Source organism: Eumetopias jubatus, unplaced genomic scaffold (genome assembly GCF_037043125.1).
Source record: "Eumetopias jubatus isolate StellerSeaLion01/CBP00866 unplaced genomic scaffold, mEumJub1_p1.0 scaffold_8, whole genome shotgun sequence".
NCBI classification, from domain to species: Eukaryota; Metazoa; Chordata; class Mammalia; order Carnivora; family Otariidae; genus Eumetopias; species Eumetopias jubatus.
In genome coordinates, this window is record NW_028274814.1 from 79,925,443 (window position 1) to 79,949,916 (window position 24,474).

The 24,474-nt window shown below is 40.6% G+C and overlaps 1 protein-coding gene across 1 annotated transcript; it reads left to right on the forward strand.

The window, feature by feature from the left end:
• The first annotated feature begins 10,231 nt into the window (after positions 1-10,231).
• Positions 10,232-23,750, forward strand: HIGD1C (HIG1 hypoxia inducible domain family member 1C). Its single transcript, XM_028125650.2, has 3 exons — positions 10,232-10,325; positions 14,136-14,270; positions 23,686-23,750. Exons 1-3 carry the CDS (start codon positions 10,232-10,234, stop codon positions 23,748-23,750), a joined length of 294 nt encoding a protein of 97 aa, XP_027981451.2.
• The last annotated feature ends 724 nt before the right edge of the window (positions 23,751-24,474 follow it).

The following is a 24,474-nucleotide window of genomic DNA, read 5'->3' on the forward strand; positions in this document are numbered from 1 at the left end:
AAGAACTTCTATACAGAGTGCTAAAGATACAGACATCATTACTCAAATCCCTTTAATCTTGGCTCACACTTTATCCGTCAGGCTAAGCCGGCAGTATTAGGACCATGAAAGTGGCAGCGCTCAGTTCAAGTTCTATCTCATCTCTCAAGTTATGGGAACAGATCATTTACTCTGATCCCAGAGGAAGAGTTTCTTTTCAATTTTATTGTCCACCAAAGCTTAGGAACAAAGAAATCTAAAAACCTTTTTTTTTTTAAAGCAAAAGCTTCAATATTAAAATATGTAATATTTATTTATAAATATAAATGTTGCCATATATCAAATTGCTTATCAATCCATGCAACCTCGTCTGCCCAAATGTTGAAAGTGGGAGAAAACATTGGAGAAAGTGGACACAACTAATAAATCATTAACCTGTCAGCCTGCATTTTTGCTCTTGCTCTGCTTTTATTTTCTTCCCTTCATATTCTGGGAAGGAGGCCTTCCGGGACCCTGAGTAAAATTTTATAAAGAAACATTTGCCTTTTGCTCACACAGCCACTGCACATCCATACCTGGATGACAGATATGTCTGAAAGTGTGAGGATTAGGTAAAAATGGTGCCACCTGGTATCAATTCTTGATTTTTATAGGGTCCTAAGAAACTTCTTGAGAATCTGATGAGAGGTCTAGATCCTCTCCCTGGAAAAAAGCTCCTACAAATAAACCTACCATTTCTAGAGGAAAACAGACATCCCAAGTGCCTGAGTATACGGTCATCATTTCCAAATTGCCACATATGAAAATTCAAACTCTGAAATCCTGCTCTTGAAATAGCCTTTAGTCTTTTACCTCCCCCACTAAACCTATTCTTCAGCTTAGAGACCTCTAACGCAGCCACCCTGCCTTGGGCTGTCTCTGGCTGCCAGCCAGCATGGCATCCCTGTTCTAACCACGCTGGACAAAAACCAGCAGACAAAAATCAGTCCACCCTCACACTCCTACTCACGCCTCCTTCTCCTATTGCCATATAAACCTGCCAATTTCTGACTGCGGGGTCTCCTTTACCCCTAATCTGCTTCTTCTTCTTCTTCTTCTTCTTCTTCTTCTTCTTCTTCTTCTTCTTCTTCTTCTTCTTCTTTTTATCTTAGTAAATGGCAAAACTATTTTTGTCCCTCTCACCCAAGCTGGAAACCAGGACGTCATCCTGGCTTTCTCTCTTCCTCACCTCCCACAGCAGGTCAGACACTGTCCCTTCCTTTCTTCCCCCATCATGGCTGCTCACATCCCTTCTTACTTGGATTAACTGGCCTCAGCCTGACCCCTCTGATCTGTCCTCTGGGCTGCGCCCTGGAACCGAAATTTAAAAATCACTTCCTGCCTCAAATCCTTTGATGGCTTCTCACAGTTTTCAGATGAAACCTCAACATCCTTAGCCTAAAATGCAAGGCTCTTGTGATCTGGCCGCACTGGCCGTGTAGCTCTGTCCTCCTCAAGCCCCTCCTATCCCCGGCTCTCCACACCGCGCTGTCTGGGCTGTCTGCTCGGTGTCTTTCCATAAGCTGTGCCCGCTGCCTTGAATACCCCTACCGTCTCCTCTCTTCATCTCAAATGTACTAGGTTCTCTAAAATATCCCATAGGTCACTTTCTCCAAAAAGAACTTCCTTTTTTCTCCAGTTTGATCTTCAGGCCCTTCAGCCAAGCCCAGGCCTCCTCCTCAAACCTCCACAATGTGCTGCCATGTGGCGCTACTCATCTGTCTCCCCAGCCTGACTCGAAGCTTCTTGGGGACAGGGCACTGGTCTTAACACAGCTTTGTATCCGCAGCACTCAATCTCTGGGAAACGCACAAACGATCCCAGCCATTTGCCGCCTCTGTGGCTGTTGTCAGGAGACAGTATGAAGCCTGAGTTAGACTTTTTAGGGCTGCTCAGAAATCTCGTCATTTACCTTCAGCTGCCACAGAGGTCAAACCTCAACTACCCTCATTTCCACACTTCTCCTCTCAGCAGATGACTTCACTACTCACTTCACAGAAGGAAAAACAAAAAGAGAGCCATTGAGTGGGTCTGGAAATTTAAGAACCTCACAGATGCCCTCTCCTGACCAGAGCTGCAAGGCCAGCCCTAGCCTTTTGATTCATCTCTTTCAGGTCTTTTTTCTAACAAGTCATACTCCTTTTGCATCTTCACTCTTCCCTTGTGTTCAAATATCCTAAAATCCACACACCTTCCTCCAGTAAAAACAAAACGCCGAAAGGCAAAAACAAAAACAACAAAACAAAACCCAAAACACTTAGCTTTGCTTTCCCCTGAAATTGCTATGCTCTTTTCCTCCCCTCACTGTCAAATCTTAAAAATACCAAATCCAGTTTTTTTTTCCCCTACTTCCCACTCACTCCTCAATCCATTATCATTGGGTTTCCAGCCCTACCTGAAACTGTTCTCCACAAAGTCATTACTGCTTTCCAAATATAAAGCCTTCGTCCTCTGGATGAGCTCTGTAGTATCTGATTCTGGCTTCCCTTCTTGAGATCTTCCTCCTTTCTCTTGTGAGTCTTCTTGACCCTCCGGCTGCTCCGTCTCAAGCTCCTTTGCTACCCTCTACTTCACCGGGATTCCATCTTCAGTCCTCTCCATTCCTACAGATTTCCCTTTGTGGAGTTCAACAGAGCTGTCATGTCCAACTCCCCATCACCACCCTCTCCTGGCCTTCGGGGCAGACTGGCTGAATAGAACGCCAGGTACATGTCAGCCATAATCGTTTTCTATTGCTGCCATAACGAATTACCACAAACTTAGTGGCTTAAAACAATACAAATGTATTTCTTACAGCTCTGGGGGACAAAAGTCCAAAATGGGTCTCACTGGGCTAAAATCAAGGTGTTGGCCAGGTTGCTTTTTCTGGAGGCCCTAGGGACAATCTGTTCTCTTGCCTTCTCCAGCTTCTAGAGGCCACACTGGTTCCTTGGCACATGGTCCCTTCCTCCATCTTCAAATCTCTCTCTGGAACTGACTTCCCAGTTTCACTTATAAGGGCCCTTGTGATTACACTGGCTCCACCCAGATAATCCAGAATAACCTCCCATCCCCAGGTCAGCTGGATAGCAACCTTCATTCCATCTGCAACCTTAATTTCCCTTTGCCATGTAACATAACACATCCAACAGGTTGTGGGGATTGGGATGTGGGGACATATCTGCGAGTAGGGAAGAGGAGGCATTATTCTGCCTACCATCTCAGCTAGACTGGACAAGAAAGAAAAGTATGTAAATGATAGCAGGAACCTGAATGAGGCGCCAGATTGGACTCACATAGAGCCAAGGTGAGAACAGCGTGGAATGGCAAAATAGTTGTGGGAAGAACTGAATGAGGGATACAAAGGGACAAACTGCTGTACCCCCTAGGTTTCAAGAAGAAAATTAGGCTGCATTTTATAGGACAATGCATGTTTGTCCCTCACAAATCTCCCCATGCTAAAATGATCATTTCTATTTCTGGAGCCTTCCCATATTAATCCCTTAACTTGGAATCCTTTGATGAGTCTGAGGATATCTTCCAACCTTCCCCAAAATTCTTCAGGAACTTTAAAATTATGAAACCTAACAAATAATTTTTAATATGCCAAAATGGCCCTAAACATTTGAAAATATGTTTGCGCTCACTCACAATACATGAAATGCTAATTAAAACTACTGTTAGATACCATTTCTCACATATCGGCTCTGCAAAGACTTCAAAAAGTCTGACAACACATTCAGCTGAGCAGGCCAGGGAGAGACAGACATTTCCATATATTGCTGATGGGAAGGTAAACTTGTACAACTCTTGTGGAATTTGGCAATATCTAACAAAAGTATACCTGCATTTACCTTTTGGCTCAGCAATCCTAACTCTAGAAATTCATCCTGAAGATACATTTCCAACAACACGAAAATATAGATGCACAAGATAATTCATTACAGCATTGCCCGTACATATGAGTGCTTGAATAAACTATGGCTTCTGCACAGAGGAGTACTACATACCTGCAAAGCAGGATGACAGAGCTCTATGAAGTGATAAGGTGTGATTTCAAGGATATTGTTAAGTAAACAAGAGCTATGTTAGGTAAAACTATCTATAGTGTGGTACCTTCTCCATAAAAAAAGAAAGGTAAATAAGAAAATACATATGTACATGTTTATTTTTGCAAAAAGAAACTTCAGAAGAATAAACCAGACACTAGGGAGATTGGTTATCTATAGTGGGTGGGTAGGAAGAGAGTAGAAATAAAGGGGTTGAGAGAAGTGATACATTTTTTAATGTATCCTTTTAGTTTTGATTTTTGGAACCATGTTAATGTCTTACATAAAATACACAAAAGAATGTCCTACGTAAAATAAAATGAAAAAGGAGGGGAACCCTAAGATGGAAAAATAAAAAACATCTAATTGTATTCCAAATGAAGACTAACCACATTGATGCAGGAGAGAAAAAAAATCAACCCAAATAGGCTTTTTTCCAAGTAACTTTTTTAAAAAATAACAACTTTATTAAGATATAATTCACATATCATACAATTTAAAGTATACAATTAAGTAGGGTTTTAAAAGATTTTTAAATTTATTTGAGAGAGAGAGAGCAAGAGCAGTGGGAGGGCAGAGGGAGAGAATCCTCAAGCAGACCCCCCGCTGAGTGCAGGGTCCAATGCGGGGCTCAATCCCAGGACTCTGAGATCATGACCTGAGCTGAAGGCAGATGCTTAACCAACTGAGCCACCCAGGCACCCCTAGTGGTTTTTATTATATTCAGAGTTGTGCAACCATCATCACAATCTATTTATTTACTTATTTTTAAAGCTTCTATTTATTTATTTGACAGAGAGAGAGAAAGAGAAAGAGAGCACAAGCAGGGGGGAGCGGCAGGCAGAGGCAGAGGGAGAAGCAGGCTCCCTGCCAAGCAGGGAGCCCAACGTAGGGCTCGATCCCAGGACCCCAGGCTCATGACCTGAGCCAGAGGCAGACACTTAGCTGACTGAGCCACCCAGGTGCCTCCATCACAATCTATTTAAAATTTTTTTCATTAACCCCTGCAAAGACTCTGTAACCATGATCAGTCACTCCCTATCCCCTCCCCCAAGCCCCCCCCCGCCCGGTGTCTCAGAGCCGTAGGCAACCACTAATCTATTTTCTTTCTCTATAGATTTGCCTATTCTGGACATTTCATATAAATGGTTTCACACATTATATGGTCTTCTGTGACAGGCTTCTTTCACTTAGCATGTTTTCAAGATTCATCTATCATTTAGCACCTATCAGTACTTCATTTCTTTTTATGCCCAAATAATATTCCATTGTATGGCTATATCACATTTTATTTCTCCATCAAATGATGGATGTTTGGGTTGTTTCCATTTATTGGCTATTGAGAATAATGATGCTATGGATATCTGCACGCAAGTTTTTGTATAGAAATATGTTTTCATTCCAAGTGATTTTTGAAGATAGTATTTTGACTATTTTCCCTCTGACAAAAAAGAACTATAAAAAATATTTAATGGGCTTGTTTTTCACAGAAGTATGGGTCAGAAATTCTGAAATGAACTTTTGTGTACTCTAGAATTAAGCAAATAAGTAAATATCCTGAAGATAGTGGGAGCCAGGTCTCTCAGAGAGAAAGGAATCACAAATATGAAAAGGGGAAGACTAGAATGAACCTTGTGGAATTGGGTTGAACTTGGAGATGTTACTACACACTCATGATTTTAATATAGATACATAGGAATACAAATAGACATAGATATAAATCCTAATTCTGTCTGCTGAGAGGGCCTAGAAATAATGACACTCCAGTAACAATGAACACCTCTAATGCTCAGAACTTGGTTTCTAAATACCATTCTCCACTAAAATGAATCAGGGCTCCATAAAAAAATGGCTGATTTCAGGGCTGGGGCAGAAAAAGTACAAGTTTAGCCTGGAACATCTTGTTATGCCAGAATATAAAGAAGAATGTTTGAAGAAAGATGGGGTCATGTCAATAGGACATAGAAGCCAGCTTAAAGGGGCTACCACTAGCCAAATCTGGGACAATTTGACTATCAAAATAAATAATGATAGCAATGGATTATAAGCCACTGAATGAAATAGAAATTCATGAGTCCAAAATGATATAAATGAATAATTACATAGGAAAGATGAAAAAAAAATGTGGGGGAGGGAGGAGCCCCTGGGTGCTCGATCAGTTAAGCATCTGACTTTTTTTTTTTTAAGATTTTATTTATTTATTTGACAGAGAGAGACACAGCAAGAGAGGGAACACAAGCAGGGGGAGTGGGAGAGGGAGAAGCAGGCTTCCCCAGGAGCAGGGAGCCCGATGCGGGGCTCGATCCCAGGACCCCGGGATCATGACCCGAGCCGAAGGCAGACGCTTAACGACTGAGCCACCCAGGCACCCCAAAGATTTTATTTATTTGACAGAGACACAGAGAGAGAGGGAACAGAAGCAGGGGGAGTGGGAGAGGGGGAAGCAGGCTTCCCGCCGAGCAGGGAGCCCGATGTGGGGCTGGATCCCAGGACCCTGGGATCATGACGTAAGCCAAAGGCAGATGCCTAACGACTGAGCCACCCAGGCACCCCAGCATCCGACTCTTGATTTCAGCTCAGATCATGGTTTCAGGGTTGTGGGATTGATCTCAGTGGGGAGTCTGCTTGGGATTGCTCTCTCTCCTTCTGCTCCCCACCCCCTCACATGTGCACACATGCATGTGCTCTCTCTAATAAATAAATCTTTTTTAAAAATTTTAAAAAATAAAATAGGAAAGAAGGGGAAGCAATTTGTTATATTAGAATGCCAACTGAAAATTATAAAAAGAATGATAGATTTAGAAAATGATCACCTGGCAAACAACATTAATTGATTCAGGCAAGGATCATCAATGGGTAAAAGTCTGATAAATAACAGTATATTTATATAATACTAAAGTGTCTCCTCACAAAATATTTCGTATAAAGGGGAAAAATGGTAATTTTACAGCAGAGAAATTGGCAGATACCACCTTAATCCAAGTGATAAAATTGTGGTGTGCCAGAGTCAACTCACACCAACTCAGGAGTGGCCCATATCTTCCCAATTTTGTGTTTAGTGATGACATAACAGTAGCCTGAAATTGGCCATTGTGGGAGTATTTACACCATGTAAATTAGTAAATTTGTAAATTAAAATTAGTAGATTTGTAAATCAGGACTTTTTTTCCCCTCTGGATAACCAGTTGTTAGACACTTATCGGAAATATAGTGGATCAAAGTTACTACCACCAAACAAACTAACTTATGTGCCTCTGATATTGCACACCAAGAAGGACACGGGATCACTTTTGTGGTATTCTGCCAAAAATCTATAACTTCAACCTAATGATGAGAAAGTATCCGAAAAAACTAAATTGAGAAACATCCTACAATATAACTGGCCTGCATTAGCAAAATATCAGGGTCATGAGACAAAAGAAGATTGTGAGGATGAGCTTTGTATGTCAACTTGACTGGGCTAAGGGATGCTCAGATAGCTGGTAAAAGTTATTTCTGGGTGTGTCTGTGAGGGTGTCTCCAGCAGAGATTAGCACTTGAGTTGGCCGACTGAATAAAGATCACCCTCACCAATGCAGCTGAGCATCATCAAATCAACTGAGGGCCTAAACAGAACAAAAAGGCAGAGGAAGGGTGAATTTGCTCCCTGCCTAAGCTGGGACATCTTCTGACCTCAGACGTCAATGCTCCTGGTTCTCAGGCCTTCAGACTTGGACAGGGACTTACACTATTGCCAGCTTGCAGATGGCAGATCATGAGACTTCTCAGTCCCCACAATCATGAGCCAATTCCTACAATAAATCTCATCTATATGTATATATACATGAATATAGGCATATGGAGATATATGCAAGCTCATACATATATACTTGTGTGTATATATATGTGTGTGTTTATATGTATGCATATATATCTCCTATTGGTTCTGTTTCTCTAGAGAATCTTGACTAATACGACTAAGGAAATGTTCCAAGTTAGAGGAGAATAGAGAGACTTGACAACCAAATGCAGTATGCATTCCTGATTGAATCTTAGATTAGGAAAAAAATTGTCATTAAGGTCATCATTGGGAACTTATTTGGTGAAATACAAATAAAACCTTTCGATTGTAGGGGCGCCTGGGTGGCTCAGTCATTAAGCGTCTGCCTTCGGCTCGGGTCATGGTCCCAGGGTCCTGGGATCGAGCCCCGCATCGGGCTCCCTGCTCAGCAGGAAGGCCTCGGGGACGTCCCTTCTCCCTCTCCCACTCCCCCTGCTTGCGTTCCCTCTCTCGCTGTGTCTCTCTCTGTCAAATAAATAAAATCTTAAAAAAAAAACCTTTCAATTATAGTATTATAGCATAGTAATATTCCGATTCTGACCATGGTACTATGGCTACAGAAAAGAATGCCCCAAATGCCTACAGAAGTTTTTAGGGGTTAGGGCGCCTCAGTATGCAACTTGCTCTCAGATGGTTCTCAGGAAGAAACAGAAATTTTTCTTGAGAAAAATGATAAAGCAAATGTGGCTAAATGTTAACAAAAGGGAATGTGGGTGTCGGACATGCAATTCTGTGCAGTATTCTGGGAATTTCTCTGCAAATTTGAAATTATTTAAAATATTAGCGTTATAAGGAAAAAACCGTGAACGCTACGTGGTCTTCTGCGCTCATCTTTGTGGCTGCGGTCAGAAAGAGGCGGTGAGCCAGGACGTCCCCGAGGCCTCAAGCGCCGGAAGGCTGCGGGGTACAACAGAAGCGAAAGCAGTGTCCACCACCAACCCGCCCCGGGAGCCACAAGACTTCCCACATGCTCCCCGCACAGGCGCAGGGCAGCGGCTCACTCAGCACCTTCCCGCACCCGTCCACCCGCCCGGCCCTCTGATTGGCCGCGGGCCTAGTGACATCACGTCCTTTGCAGCTGGGCGCTCGTGCAGCTCGAGGCTATGCAATGGTCGCAGGTGTGAAGGCCTTGCCTCCAGGTGACCCCGGACAGGCTCGTGGCACCTGAGCCCAGGATCCGGGCCCCAGTGGGTGCCCCTCTAGCAAGTGCATATTCTTTAAAGACAACAATCTTGGCCTCAGAGGGCTAAAACAGCCCGCTGCCACCAAAGCCCAGTGTTGTACATGGGCCCACTTTCCTCTTGATTTGGGGCCCTGGAATCAGGTAGTGGGACTCCCAGCCACAGAAGGAAGTTGGGAGCTCCCTGTGAAGGCAGAGTAAAAGTAAAAGCATCTTCTTCAAAGCCTTAATGTTTCCTTAATATCCTTGAAAACCTAGTGTTTGTGGTCCAGGTGCTGTTACTTGTGAGTTTCCAAGCAGGGGATGTGGAAACCTTGGCCAATACCAGATGGCCACGCCCCCACGGGGGTTTGGGGAGGGTTGTTTCTGGGCTTTCCCATTGTCAATTAGTAGGAAATTGCACATAAATGTGTCCTGGCCTTACAAAGCCTCTTCTGATCTACAGCTTCCTGCTGAAGGAACACCAGGAGACAGACAGCAGGGGTACGCCACAGGTATGGTGCTTTTGCCACTTACCAGGTTACATTTTCTGATGAAAGCTGATTCATAGGATGAAGCCACAGTATTAGGTGAAAATGGTGGGTTGCATGGATAACGGACTGAGGTGCTTGCTAAACTGTGGTGATTGTGATTATAGTTGCTCTTGTGAGTTTCCTCATTCCTGTGTAGACAAGGAAGATTATTTCCATTGTCTAGCATAGCACCTGTCACGTGGTGGGTGCTCGGTAAATATCTCAATGACTTTATAACGCCCTACACATTCTGAAGAATTGCAGTGGTCATTCTCCCATCACCTGTAAATTTGGAGGTAATTTTGCCTATGTTGGCACTGCCATCATTCTTTAAAATGATATTTTGTAAAAGTATTCTCTGTTTGTGGAAGAAGTTCTGAGATTCCCAATGACCTCAAATGCTGAGCAGTGAAAGGAGACTGAATAACCCAATTATGATGTCTTTACTCTGTATTCACGGAATCTGATTATCATCACCTCTCTTTACTTTTACCCTTTACCCCAAACAAAATGAAAGGATTCCATAATGAAAACGGTGAAGGAAACATGACTGTTTATTTCAATTGGGCAGACAGGCAGATCAAGCAAATTGAAGACAGACGAACACATGATCAACAATATACTGGGAGAGGATAAATGGATTTTTAATGATTTGCAGCAACCACAGAGAAAAATGTCTTCAGATAACCAGTGGTCAGCAGATGAGGAAGAAGGCCAACTCTCCCGGCTGATCAGGAAATCTAGGGACTCCCCATTTGTCCCCGTAGGTAAGTATGAGCCTTGACTGGACACTGGAGAACTATCTGCAATCACAATGCTTTACCCAGTATCTTTGAGGAATGAAATGTTTTATATCATTGAATTTTTTCAGGTAATTGAAGCTAACCCCCTCTAAGGTGAGTTAAACTTTCAGAACAGTTTCCAGTATATGGCAAATCCCCAATAAATGTTAGCTATTATTATTATTAGGAAGCTTCCACTCTTACATATTTAACTCCCCTTCATTAGAGGTCTGTCTCAAATTACTAATTCCTACCCACTCTAACTGGACTAGATTGAATGCATTTTAACACTTCTGTGATGATGCAAGATCATCAGCAGCATCAGCTTATTATATTGAAAGTCTGTTAGTGACGGAGATGTCGGCGTCTCTTTGTCCCCTAACTCCAACCTTTAAGGCCTTGTGTCTGATGTTTACAGATTTTTCTGTCTCTTCCAATTAATGTTGAGTACAATCAAAAACTTCTGCCTCTAGTATTCTGTGGCACCAGAAGCTAGATACATAAGTTCAAAGGAATTGTGAGTCAATTCAGAGTCAAGAAGCTCTGAGTGAAAGCCTAGGCTACCTACCTGTCCGGACACTTGAGGGCATGAACTTTGTGATGTGCATGTTCAGTGGCCCTTTTTGCTGGTTTCCTGATGTGTTCCAGATGTTGAGCTTGATGGTTAAGTAACCTCTAGATTAAAGAAGTGTTATTATAATTAGACCTGGAGTCTTAGCCTCTTTTTCCTTTCCCAACACAGATTTAATATGTTTACATTTAGAACAAATACTATATGTATCTGGACTTTTAAAAAAATCCACAAAATCTAAGCACCAATATTATGTTTTAAAAACCTAAGCTTTCTCTTTCTTCTTTTGGATGCTTAAGCTAATCTAAGCATATTATATACTGTAGCCTTGATTGATTCTTTCCTGGTACTCGTTTGGCCTGGAAACTATTAAGATAACTTATTTAAAGGAGACATTATGTAAGTTACACTTACATAAGTGATTAATTCCTTAAAACCTTCCGAATAGGTATGTCGTTAGTTTTCATTGTCACTGCAAATCTAGCAACTTTGTGTCATGATTCCCATATCAAAAAGAATAAAAATTTTACTTTATACTAATATGCTGTTTAGAAGTTTAATTTAATTTGATTAAAACTGATAATAGCACCCATAAAAAATGGAAGCAAATAATGTTATAGTGATTAATTCATCCTCCTTAGCATTTTTAACTAGAAAAACAATTCAAGAACTTGATGCCACTTGAACAGATCACTATCATGAACAGAGATTAATCACTGTACCTATCATAAATTGAATTATTTTTCCAGAGACATTTAGGGTGATTAAAGTAGAAAGATAAAAGTGTTTCCAGCTAAATTCAATTATATACAAACTGCAGAGACACTATATGGAAAACAGTAAAGGTTCTGACTTTAATCTCCAAAGGAAACAAAATCAATTTGACTAAGAAGAGAGCCTTAATTTGATAAGGGAAGAGAATCAAGATTTTGCTAGAAAAATAAATGATAAAATTTGAATATATACTGTTGAATAGTTTGGCTATTGTTATTTTAATAATATCTACTATGTATTTCCTACTGCAGGATAGTGTCCTGTGCAGAGAATTTACAAAACATTTTTATTTATTAAACAACTTCCATCATTATAATCTATTTATATTGTTTAAATTTGTCTTATGATCACTGTCAAGGTCTGTACCTACATTATATATATATATATAGAAACTCTGTTGATAATTTGTTTTTACTCCTTTCACTTAACATTTTCATATGTACATTTCTGTATATTAGTATTTCCTATACTTACAATTTTTTTCATAGCTATGGTAGTTCCTCCGTTTGGGCCATTTCAGTTTGTTGTTCAGTTTTTGTTGTTGTTGTTTAGTTTTTCCTCATATGTAGTGTAGCCATAAACATCTTTGTGTCAACTTCCTGATGTTTCTTTTGCTTATTTCCTTGGAATATGAATTTCCAGGGCAGGAAGCATGTTCAGTTTAATACCACTTATATATTTCCAGAGTTCTTAAGATTTGGCTAAACTTACAGAGCTTTCAGCATTGTGCCTGTTTGTCAACGTGCCTACCACTCTTTTATTAGTATTGGTTTTTTGCTGTTTTTGTCATTTTAATTTTTATTTCACTTGCTAGTCAGCCTATAAAATATACATGTAAATGCAATTACTCTCTTACTTCCATCTATTAAATGGATTCTGAAAGAATATACCCTCACCCACCCATAGAGACACACATGTGCCAACATAACTAATCAAAACTTGCTATCCTACATAAATATAATTGCATGTCTATATATTAACATATGGAAACTGAAATTAAAAACATAACACCATTCACAAGCACTCCAAAGAAAATGAAATGCTTAGATATATGCTTAACAAAACATGTATACAATCTGTATGCTGAAAATTACAAAATGTTAATGAAAAATCAGAAAGGACCTAGATAATGTAAAGACTACATGTAGTATTGTGTCTATGGATTGCAAGACTAAATATATAGTAAAGAAGAATGTAAATATAAAGAATATATGTCAGTTCTCTCCAAATTGATCTATAGGTTTCATGTAATTCCTATCAAAATCCCAGTAAGGTTTTTTGTAGATAAGACACACTTATTCTAAAACTTATATGTGAAGGCAGAAGTCCTAGAATGGCTAAAACAATCTTTAAAAAAAAAAAAGGATAAAGTGGGAGAAATCACTGTACCTGATAGAGGCATACTATATGGCTACAGTAATCAAGACAGTGTAGTGTTGCTAGAGGGATAAATACATACATCAACAAGATATAAGAGATATTATGCAAAGTTTTCTCTATTCTTACATCAAAATATGGCATTTTGTCCTCATCTTCTCTAAAGTCTACTTTACCTTCTTTTAGATGTTATAAATATGCTACTCTGTTTTCTTCTAGTTTTTGTTGATTTTTTTTTGTTTTTACATTTAATTCTAACCCATGCAGAATTTTTTTTGTAGGTCTGCTGTGAGATACAAATCCAAATTAGTTCACCCTACCAAAAGATTGTACTGATGGTATTTATTAAGTAACTATTCCTTGATCTGTTACTTGGTTATTTTGATTTGTCATGAATTAAGTTCTCACAGTGTTTTAAAATCTCTTTCTAGAATCTTTCCTATTCAGTTGATCAGTTTTCTGTATTAGAGCCAATTACACAGGATCTTGGTTGTCACAGCAGTATATTCACCCCTTGACATTTGTAGGGAATACAGAAATATTTGTGTGTACTTCTGGAGTTTTCTAGAGTCACAGATCTTTCTGGAGTCACATACTTCTTAGGCAAATAGTCATACCTTTTCATCTCATTAAAATTTAAATATCTCATTTTTATAGAAGATCAAAATATTTACTCCATATTTGATAGCAAGTAGAGAGGAGTAAAGCCAAACATTTAAAAGCTATGGATGCTGGAATGTTTGGTTGGTTTGCTCACTGGATTAGTGACTTGCCCCTAAATAAAAGCCTTTCACCATGCACAATATGAAATCATGCCTCAGGAACATTAGAAATTACTACACTACATGATTCAGGTTTTTTGGGGAAGAGTCAAAACTGCAAATATTGAATCCATGAGTCTGTTTTAAAATCTGGTGGATCAAATCCAGCATAGTTCTTCTTAAAGTATTCTTTGGTATCTGGCCTGCTTATCTTCCAAGTACTGATCCTTTTGGACAGTTTTCTATTCAGCCCTCTAAATCTTGGGGATTCTAGCCTACTATTTATATAACCTCTACTTTTTTAATTCACAGGAATAGCAGGCTTTATGACTGTGGTGTCCTATGGTCTTTACAAGTTAAAGTACAGAAAAGATCAGAAAATGTCCATTCATCTTATTCACATGAGAGTTGCTGCCCAAGGATTTGTTGTAGGAGCTGTGACTCTAGGTAACCTGCTTAATTTCTGTCTTGTGTTCAGCTGTCTTTGAGAATATTTTAACTTATTTTAGAAAATGAATATTGGGTCAAGGTGATATAATGGAGGCAGAATGGTAAGAAAGACAGCAAACTTCACTTGGCTGAAGTTGCTTCCCCATAAGAGGCTTTAATTTCTTGGTATTTTAAGCACTGAAAGAAAAAAACAGTAGACAAAAGGTACAAACTTCCAGTTATAAAATAAGTAAGTCCTGGGGAATCTGGGGGTTTAATCCGTTCAGCGTCCAACTCTTGATTTCAGCTCAGGTCATGATCTCAGGGTCATGGGATCAAACCCCACATTGGGCTCTGCACTCAGTGGGGAGTCTGCTTGTCCCTCACCCTTCCCCCCTGCCCCCCGCTCTCGCACACACTCTGTCTCTCAAATAAATAAATAAAATCTTAAATAATAGAAATAAAATAAAATAAGTAAGTCCTGGGGATGTAATGCACAGCATTCTGACTGTAGTTAATAATACTGTTTGGTATATCTGAAAGTTGCTAAGAGAGTAGATCTTAAAAGTTCTCAACACAAGAAAAAAATCCTTTAACTATGCAGGTTACAAATGTTAACGGACTTACTGTGGTGATCGCTACAGTACATGCAAGTAATGAATCCTTGTTGTACACCTGAAACTAATATAATGTTGTAGGTCAATTATACCTAAACAATTTTTTAAAAGGTAGAGAACTAGGGTGCCTGGGTGGCTCAGTTGGTTTAGCAACTGCCTTTGGCTCAGGTCATGATCCTGGAGTCCCAGGATCGAGTCCCACGTCGGGCTCCCTGCTCAGCAGGGAGTCTGCTTCTCCCTCTGACCTTCCTCCCTCTCATGCTCTCTCTCTCTCTCAATAAAAAAATAAAAATCTTAAAAAAAAAACTATAAAAGGTAGAGAACTAGGTTATGGGTTCTGTTATCTTGTATAGTGAAAGGAGTAGTGAATAGTTTGTACCCTCTGTAACCCAACTAAAGCAGTGGTTCTAGATTCCAGCCTTTAACACTCTCCTAAGTCAAGTTCCCAGCCTATGTGAATAGCAGATATAATTATTAATGTAGCTTAACTGGGAAGAATACAGTTTTAGAGCCCACAAGTCTCAACATCTGTTCTCCTTTTATTCCCAGTCTGAGCAATAGGCAAACCTTTTCTAATTAGTCTATAAATTAAGTAATACTTAACATAGTCAAATCCAAAGAACAGGTGTAAAATTATCTGGTTAAATCCAGGTATATCAACAGCTAAACCAGATAGTTCTAACAAGAAGTCCACTTCAGGACCTTAATTATCTAACTTTCTTTTTGTCTACATTAATGAGAACAAGTCACAATGTTCTTAAGTTCTCCTTCATGCTGTGCAGGGTAGAGTCAGCCTAAGAGGAGGTCTAGGATTATGGAATGATGGGTGTGGGGCTTGCGTATAGGGAGTTGTATGGTAATTATCTTATTACCATGACCTGTGATATGCAGGTGTTGAACAAAATACGAGAAACTTCACCACAGAATTATAGTGCCATTTTCATCATTTAGCAAACATCTGCTGTGCACTTGCTATGTCCAAGGCCCTGTGCCAGTCTAGAGGTAATGAGATAAGACTCAGTCCCTTCCCTCAAAGAGGCTGGTCTCCTTGGGGTGAATGACCAAGAACAGAAGAAGCCAGTATAAATCACAGATACTATGACAGAGATGGCACAGGTTGCTCTGGAAGCACAAACACAAAGGAGGGGCCTTTAACTAGTGCTGAGAGTCCAGGGGAGGCTTCGCTCAGGATGTAAATTATATGAGCCAAGCATGTGGAAGAATTAGCTAGTCAGAGAAGGAGATCAGGATTCTAGACCGAGCAAAAAACAAAGGCACAGAAGCATGGCACATTAGTGGAACTCAACGTAGCTTGGTGTGGTAAGTGAATCAGTCGGTGTTTGATGAGAGAAACAGAGCTACTAGTAGTAATATGTAATAAGAGATTTATTATAGGCATTTGGAATTACGTAATGGCGAGGCTCTTGCGTATTTATCAGCAGCTGGGGCCCCAAGCGGGCAGGGCAAGCACTTAGAATGAAAAAGGAGATATAAAGTGAGAGAAGCAAGAAAAATCTGGAGCCTGCAAGGATGAGCTGGGAACACACAGGATGAACTGTTTGGAACCCTTGTGGATTTCTCACCATCTTTAAGCCTCTAAATTCGATGACGGGAGTGACAGGGGAAAAAATGATGCCCTTCATCTTGGAGCCAAACATGGACCTGGCCAAGGAGTCAGAAAAGGTGAAGGAGGAAATTCAGCAGAAGCCACAGTAGCTGTACCCCTAGCTGCTGCCCCACACCAACAAACGGGGCCAGCAGGTAAGCAAAAATATGCTGCAACAGGGCCTTCCAAGCATAAAATGAATTTGGCTGCTGCTTCACCTCTGCTTTCTAAATCCTACACAAAATGTCCCTTCTGCAATAACTCAGGGAATAAAAGGAAATGAATTCTGGAAAATGTAGTTACAGTTTAGCTAAGTTGACACAATACAAATTCACCATTGTCTACCCCTTTAAAAAGGAGGGCTGTCATGTGCTTTACAGGATGTTCAGCAAAAATTTATATTTTTGGCTGTGTAACAGGGTCTTTTCTTAAGGAGGTCTGACCTCTCCTTTATTGGCATCCATACGACACCTCTTTTATTACACTTAACTCTGAAATTAAGACAATGGCAAAATCAACCATCCAATGTATAACCATAAACATGCTAATTCTCTCCCAAAAGGGGATACAAAATCCCTTTATCCATCTTTGAGTGGTGTTGATTTGTCTTTGAGCAGAGTCACATTCCCCTTTGATATCCTGTAAGCTAAATTCTGAAATACAAGGATAATTATTATTAACACTTCTTACATTCGATGGCAGATAAAGGGAAATGGCAAATAGGAAAAAAAATGGTTAATGTATACACAAATGTATTCAAATCAAAATAAAGAAGAAATATTCATAGCTATCAGACCTTGTTTCTACAACTGGTCAGACAGTCATGGCTGGTGTTCCAACCATGTTCTAGCCATTTCATACTCCCTTTGCTATTCAAGGTTATTTGACTGGTATGGTGACCCATACCTTATTCCTAAATGGTCTGGGTCATTAGCCATCCTGCTTGTACTGGGTACAGTTTTCCATTGTCTTTAATCACAGGATATGGGAGTACTATAAAATGCCCCAGAAGATATGCATTCCAGACACACACCTCCTTACCCTACCTTTGGATAGTATAGTAGTAACCTAATTTCCCCTTGATAGTCAGATCAGATCGATGCAATGGACTAACGCAATGTCCTGTGGAATGGAGAGATGATCAAGGTCCTTGCAGACTAGATTATGGCAAGTAGAACGGCTTACAGCGGGCTTTCCCAACCATAATAGCCCTCACACCACAGGGAACCAATGTGAGGATTCTGACAGTTGCTGGGTTTGTCCATTCCAATCACACATTCCAGAACTGGCAAAATAATTCAGGGACCCACCAGGCCACCCTGACCTCCATAAACTCCTAGCTTAACTGGTAGACCACCCTAATTCTCAAGGCATCAGTATCAATTCAGAACCAATATTTAATAATCTCCCACAAATGTGATTATTTGCCCTTCCTCGTGCACAGGCACCTTGCTGAACGGTCACAGATCCCTTTAGGAAAGGCTAGACGGAGGATTTACAGTATTTATATTTTTGGCTGTGTAACAGGGTCTTTTCTTAAGGAGGTCTGACCTCTCCTTTATTCAAGGGACTCTGGGTCTGTAAAGTGACTCAAATCTGGGACTTGGTCAGGGGGCCATGGCTGTCTACTGTGATGCTTCAAGTGAAACTTCTACTCACCAAACCTAGAGCTTTTCTGCTGGTATGCTGCCCACCACTTTCAACTCTAGGGACACCATAATCAATCAGCCAATGCCAAAGATCTTTGTGGCTTTGACTATGCGGATTACTGTTTAGTCTTTGCTGCGCATTACAGTAATCATGCTTTCCCTGTCTTTGTCAATTAAATGATGCCACTTGACCCCTGCCACTCAGGATCCCATCATCTCCACTGACTTCAGAAAGCCTAGCAATTCCCACTGTCATTTCTGGCTTACAGAAGACAGTTGCCACAGAACTCTCCAAGGATGCCAGGGACTCCTTTCACAAATATTAAGGATAATTCGCACAGCCTTGGTGAAGGAAACAGATTTAGGGGGTAAGGGAGCAGGAAAAATCCACTGTAACATTCCAATCTCCCTAAGCCCTTGGATACCCTCCTTAACAGCAGGGTTTCTCAATCTCAGCACTACTGACATTTTGGACTGAATATTCTTTGTTGTGGAGGGCTGTCATGTGCTTTACAGGATGTTCAGCAGCATCCCCAGCATCTACCATGCAAATAGCCTCCATCCACCTCCAGTGTGACAACCAAAATGCCTCCAGACATTGCCAGATTTCCCTGGGGAATGAAATTGCCCCCGTAAAGAAGAATGACTGCCGTACTGCTGTACCCTGGACATAAACCAAGAAAGCTCTGGCATTTCAACTTCATTTAGTGGAGATTACCTTTCAGGCCAAGTTTTAGTCATTCGCAGGAAGGAGTACAAAGGAGTCTCAGATACAGGGGTCCAAGGACCCCGTCTCACGGAAACCTGCCCATAGGTCCCCATCCTGATTTTCAGGATCCCACTCTTTCCAAAGAAATGCCCTAACTTGGACATAAGAGACTCTGTGAGGTTGGGAGTTTTACTGTTGTTGTAATTAGCCACCAACAGGATTAGTTCCTGTGTATGTTTTTCAAAAATATCAGCCTCATAACTATGGGAGCTGAGTTTTTTTTCTGGAAAGTCATACAGCTTTCAGGTCCCTCACAGAACCTGGATTAAGGAATTAAAAGCCCCGAGTCCATCATTTTGTGTTCCCAAGTTCTCCAGCACACTTAGAAGAAATCAGCCTAATTATACCCCTTATCTCCACTAAATGTCCTATGACAGTAAATATCTGATCACCCAAAGCCTGGTTTCTATAGGCATCTGATTAAGGTTATCTATAGGTGACAATCTAAAAAAACATTTTACTACTGCATGCCATGGACTGCTAGCATCCTCTTTACTACTGGAAAAAAATGGCCATTAATATCTTTAAATCTAATCAGATCAGAGAACCAATTCCAGATGACCCAGAACCTACCCTCATGGTTATGTTCCTCTGGAAGCTTGTGATACCATAATCTGTATCAGTCAGGGTTCAGTCAGAGAAGCAAAACTACCAGTAGTGATATACAAAAAGGGATTTATTATAGAAATATGACCCTAACCAATTTTGAGAGCTGGTTAAACAGTCCATGTTAGACTGTTGCTTACGTTTCTAAGGCTGGGGCCTAAAGTTAGCAAGGCAGCAGTTGGGAAGGCAAAATAAACTGGAATCTTCAAGGAAGAGCTGGAACTCACAAACAGAAACTTGGGTCAGTCTTTTACGGACTCCAACTTTGATCATGGTGTGACCTGTAGGAGAAGGTGGACCCCCTATCATGGAGCTCATCCCCTGGCCTAGGAGCTGAAGAAGCTAAAGGAGATCCAGAAGGAGCTGAAAGATCTGTGGGTCTGACTGCTGCCCAACAATGGCAAGGTGAGCCAGCAGGTAAACAACAACATGCACAAGCTGTAACAGCGCCTGGCACCCTGCACCAAGCCCTCCAAGTGTAAAAAGCATATAGCAGCTGCTGCATCAACTTTCACCTTCAAATCTCAAGCAAAATGTCTCATATGAGCCAAGCTAACCCAGAAATATGCAGGGACGGGAATTCCGCAAAAAACAGTTATGGCAGGGGCACCTGGGTGGCTCAGTCGTTAAGCGTCTGCCTTCGGCTCAGGTCATGGTCCCAGGGTCCTGGGATCGAGCCCCACATCCGGCTCCCTGCTCCACGGGAAGCCTGCTTCTCCCTCTCCCACTCCCCCTGCTTGTGTTCCCTCTCTCGCTGTGTTTCTCTCTGTCAAATAAATAAAATCTTTAAAAAATAAAAATAAAAACAAACAAACAAACAAACAAACAACCAGTTATGGCATAGTGAAACTGATGGAAAACAAATCCCCGATAGATGTATATGGTTGCAAGCTGAGGCGTTAACAAGATGACATGAGTCAGTGGAAGATTTAAACAGGGGAGTAAGGTAGTCATGATAGCAGCTGAGAAAGATGCCTGCTCAAACACAGGCAATATGAAACTGTTTAAACAGAGGGTCACACTAACAAAAGACAGAACAGTGGTTATCTGTGGAAAGGAGCGGGAGATATGGTCAGAGAGGGAAAGCTGCAGGGCTTCCAGGATGCTTCCTATATTCTATTTCTTGACCCACAATTCCAGGTAATTCACTCTACAACTATCTTTTAATCTGGTTGTTTAGATTGTGTCTACCATTTTCCATGCATATTATATTTCACTATGAGGGTTAGGAAAATGATTAGAGAGGATTTGTAAAGCAGGGGTGAGAACAAAGGCAGAGAAGTCAATTAGACGATGAACTAGGTCTGAATTAAAGCAGGAATAGTGAAAATGGGGAGGAGAGGGATTCTAGAAACATTCAGGACTCACCAACTAAGTGGGAAAGAGAAGGAAGGAAGGAGGAGTCAAGGCTGATTCCTAGGTTTCTGGCTCGGGCAACCAGATAAAAGGTGTGCTTTCACTAATATAAAGAACGAAGAACAGGTTTGGTGAGAGGATAAGTGCATATTGGACAAAACAGTAATAGCTAATAGTTAATGAGTGTTTATGATGTGCAACTTATATATTACTATCTCATTTAATTTTTTGTAGGTAAACTTTATTATTAAGTTTTTATTTTCATCCCAGTAGAGTTAACATATAGTGTTATGTTAGGTGTACACCACAGTGATTTAATCTTAATAACCTCCTTCACACCACGTACCGCAATACACTTCAGTGCCGATGCCAACCACCTGCAGCTCACCTTAGATGCCACAGGTTTATGGACATGGTTCCCAGAGACTGCCGTTACTGCAGACACCAGCCACCAGGGGGGTGCCCCGGCCACCTGCACTTCTGACCAACTGGCTGCAAATTCAGAGGTTCCCAAGACTCCCTCAGGTTTGATATTTCACTAGAACAACTTACGAACTCAGGAAAGCTCTATACTTACTACAGTTTTATTAAGAAGTATATAAATCAAGACCAGGCAAATTGAGACATGTAGGGTAAGGTATGGGAGGGTCCCAAACTCAAAGCTTTATACCCTTTCCCTATGGAATCAGGGCATGCCACCCTTCCAGCACATCAATGTGTCTACCAACCAAGAAACTGCACTGAGCTTCAGCATCCAGAGTTTTTATGGTGGCTTCATTATGTAGGCATGATTGACTGAATCACTGGCCTCATGACAGAACTTAATCTCCAGCCCTACTCCCCTTCCTGGAGGTCTAAGAACGCTCTAATCATATGGTTGGTCTTTCTGGCATGACTAGCCACATCCTGAAGTTATCTAGGGAGCCCACCATGGGTCACCCCATTAACATAAATTCAGGTATAATCCAAGGGGCTCATGAATAACAAGATACTCCTTCCTATCTGGGAAGTTTTTTTTAAGATTTTATTTATTTGACTGAGAGAGAGAAAGAGAGCGCAAATAAGCAGGGGGAGCGGCAGGCAGAGGGAGAAGTAGGCTCCCCATTGAGCAGAGAGCCCGATACAGGGCTCGATCCCAGGACCCTGGGATCATGACCTGAGCCGAAGGCAGATGTTCAACAACTGAGCCACCCAAGTGCCCCTCTCTATCTGGGAAATTCCAAGCATTTTAGAAGCTCTAACCCAAGAACTCCGGACAAAGACCAAAGTCTTTATTAACAATACCCTAAGAGGGAGGTGCTGTTATAATCCCATTTCCAGATAAGGAAACCAAGGCTTAGAGAGGAAAAAAACTTCTCGCTCACAATTGCATGGGCTATCTACTCCACAGCCTGAACTCGTAATTTTATATTATACGGACTGAGATGCCTATGGCAGACATCTCCAAATTAGAGTACTCATACCCTAGGAGATGTATAAGGAGATCCATGGGTATGCGGGAAGAAGATATTTTTATCTTTTTTTTTTTTTTTTTGGTGGGCAGCAATGCAAAGTTTATTAAGTGATAGTAAAGTTTACTGAGTGAGAGTACAAAAGCTTTCGAAGAGGGGGCAGACCCGAGAGGGCTGCCCGAAAATATTTTTATCTTGAAAACAAAAAAGTTCACACATATATAGATTGGCCAGAGTACATTTATACTGTTTATAAATAAACCAACACTTCGAGGGGCATTCTCAACTTATTTATTTATGCACAATTTAAAAGTTTGGCAGCCTATGTATGTGGAAATTTCACATATGGTATAATGAGTATATGGGTCTCACATTCAAAGAGATCTAACTTGCTTACCAGTGAAGCAACAGGTATGAATGAGGTGAGAAAAGCGCTGAGATCAGAACTCCAGAACACCAACATTTAAGAGACAGGCAAGAGGTAAGAATTACCTGTGTCTAATAAGCACTGGGAAAGGAGGTCTACAATTCTCTCTGCATCTGAGAATGTTTCCATAGATACCACAATGCATCAAGTAAACATGTTTTTGCCTTGGATTTTATACATCTGTCACAGTTATGCTACTATTGCGTTAGAAAATTGTGCCAACAGCTGCCTCGCTTGGCTACAGTGTGTAGATGAGAACAACTTTACCCACCCTTTATTCTCTGTGCACTCTTTGAAGATACCAACAAGCAGCATCAGAAAAAAAAGCAGAAGGAAAGGAAGTAAAGGATTTAGTTTAGACAATCTACTACTAGATAGCTGGCGTCTTGATAACTGATATGGTTGGGGGTGGGAGGTGAGCGGACTCCTTAACTTGCTTTGGGTATGAACATTTGGTGACGTTCCTGCACCGCAGTGAAACAACTATCCCTCAGGCTATTTCCCTTGACTACTAGCTAATTCACCCACTAGACTGTAAACCTCTAGAAGCAAGGATTCTATCCCTTTCACCTTTGTTTCCCTCGAGGCACTGAACACAAGTAGGCACTGAAGAGAGGTGTGCTAGGTTGAGATGTCTATTGTTTCTATCTTAGTATCTAGCCAAATCTCCCCACTCTCCTAACTTTTTCACCCATATTTTAAAATTCAAATTCTAGGGTGGCATAGTAACATTATAAATTTGGATTTTGATTTATATTCATCTTAAACGGCTCTAACTTTTTTGGGTTTGTTTGTTTGCCTGGAGCCGCTTATATGATCCAAGCCAAAAGTTAATAAGATGGAAGGCATCTGTTTTTTAAGTTGAGGGATAGTTTTGGGAAAACACAAGTGGAAGAAATTCAGCGTTTGTTTTCCACAGATACTGTATTTATATACATCTTTTTGTTTCTAGGTGTTCTCTATTCTATGTATAAGGATTACATCAGACCTCGATTCTTCAATGTGTCCAAAAAATGAAGCTACATCTAAGACAAGAAGGCTTCTGAAAACTATTTATTATGAAGAATAAATTCTCAATATGTAGCAAATTATACTGCCGAAGAATGAGACAGGATTCTCATAGCCTTGTATATATAGTAAGTCTCAATTGTTTACAAAGTTGATTTCCAAATCAGCAATCACAGTCAACTCAAAAATATCCTTATTGTCTTTCAGAACCTAGGATATGATTTTCTGACTTTTAGAATTTTTCCTTTCTAGTTAGTGGCAGACAATATATTATGCCAAACCAATCTGAAAATTAGGAGTTATAATAGTGGCTACAGAAAAATTATCTATATCCATATTAAATGTGATACTCTATTCATCACTTAATTCTTTCCATATAGGGCAAGGTAATTAGAGCTTTCATAAATTCCTTTTGAGAATGGGAAACAATTGTATCAGAGGAGAATGGTCATGTTGTTATTAAAATTTGGTTTACCACTGTGCACCTCACTCTAATCTAAAAACTTGACTATTTTGCCACAAACATCAATGTTTAACATTTAAATATATCTGTGTATTCATTTTTATACTTCTTGAAAGTATTTCTAGGATCACAAAGGTAAATTGCTAAAAAAAAAAATCCCTTTCCCCCAAAAGGCAATTGTGGGGGTGAAAGGAGTTCGTCTAATGCTATTGCTAATCTGGTATGACACTAGAAAACAAAGAAACCAAAGCAGACATTAAATGTTAACTA

Excerpts from the sequence above, each read along its gene's own strand:
- HIGD1C (XM_028125650.2), top strand. The coding sequence starts at position 10,232 with ATGTCTTCAGATAACCAGTGGTCAGCAGATGAGGAAGAAGGCCAACTC. Across the intron at positions 10,326-14,135 it reads CTCCCCATTTGTCCCCGTAG|GAATAGCAGGCTTTATGACT; the intron begins GTAAGTATGAGC and ends TTTAATTCACAG. Across the intron at positions 14,271-23,685 it reads TGTAGGAGCTGTGACTCTAG|GTGTTCTCTATTCTATGTAT; the intron begins GTAACCTGCTTA and ends TTTTGTTTCTAG.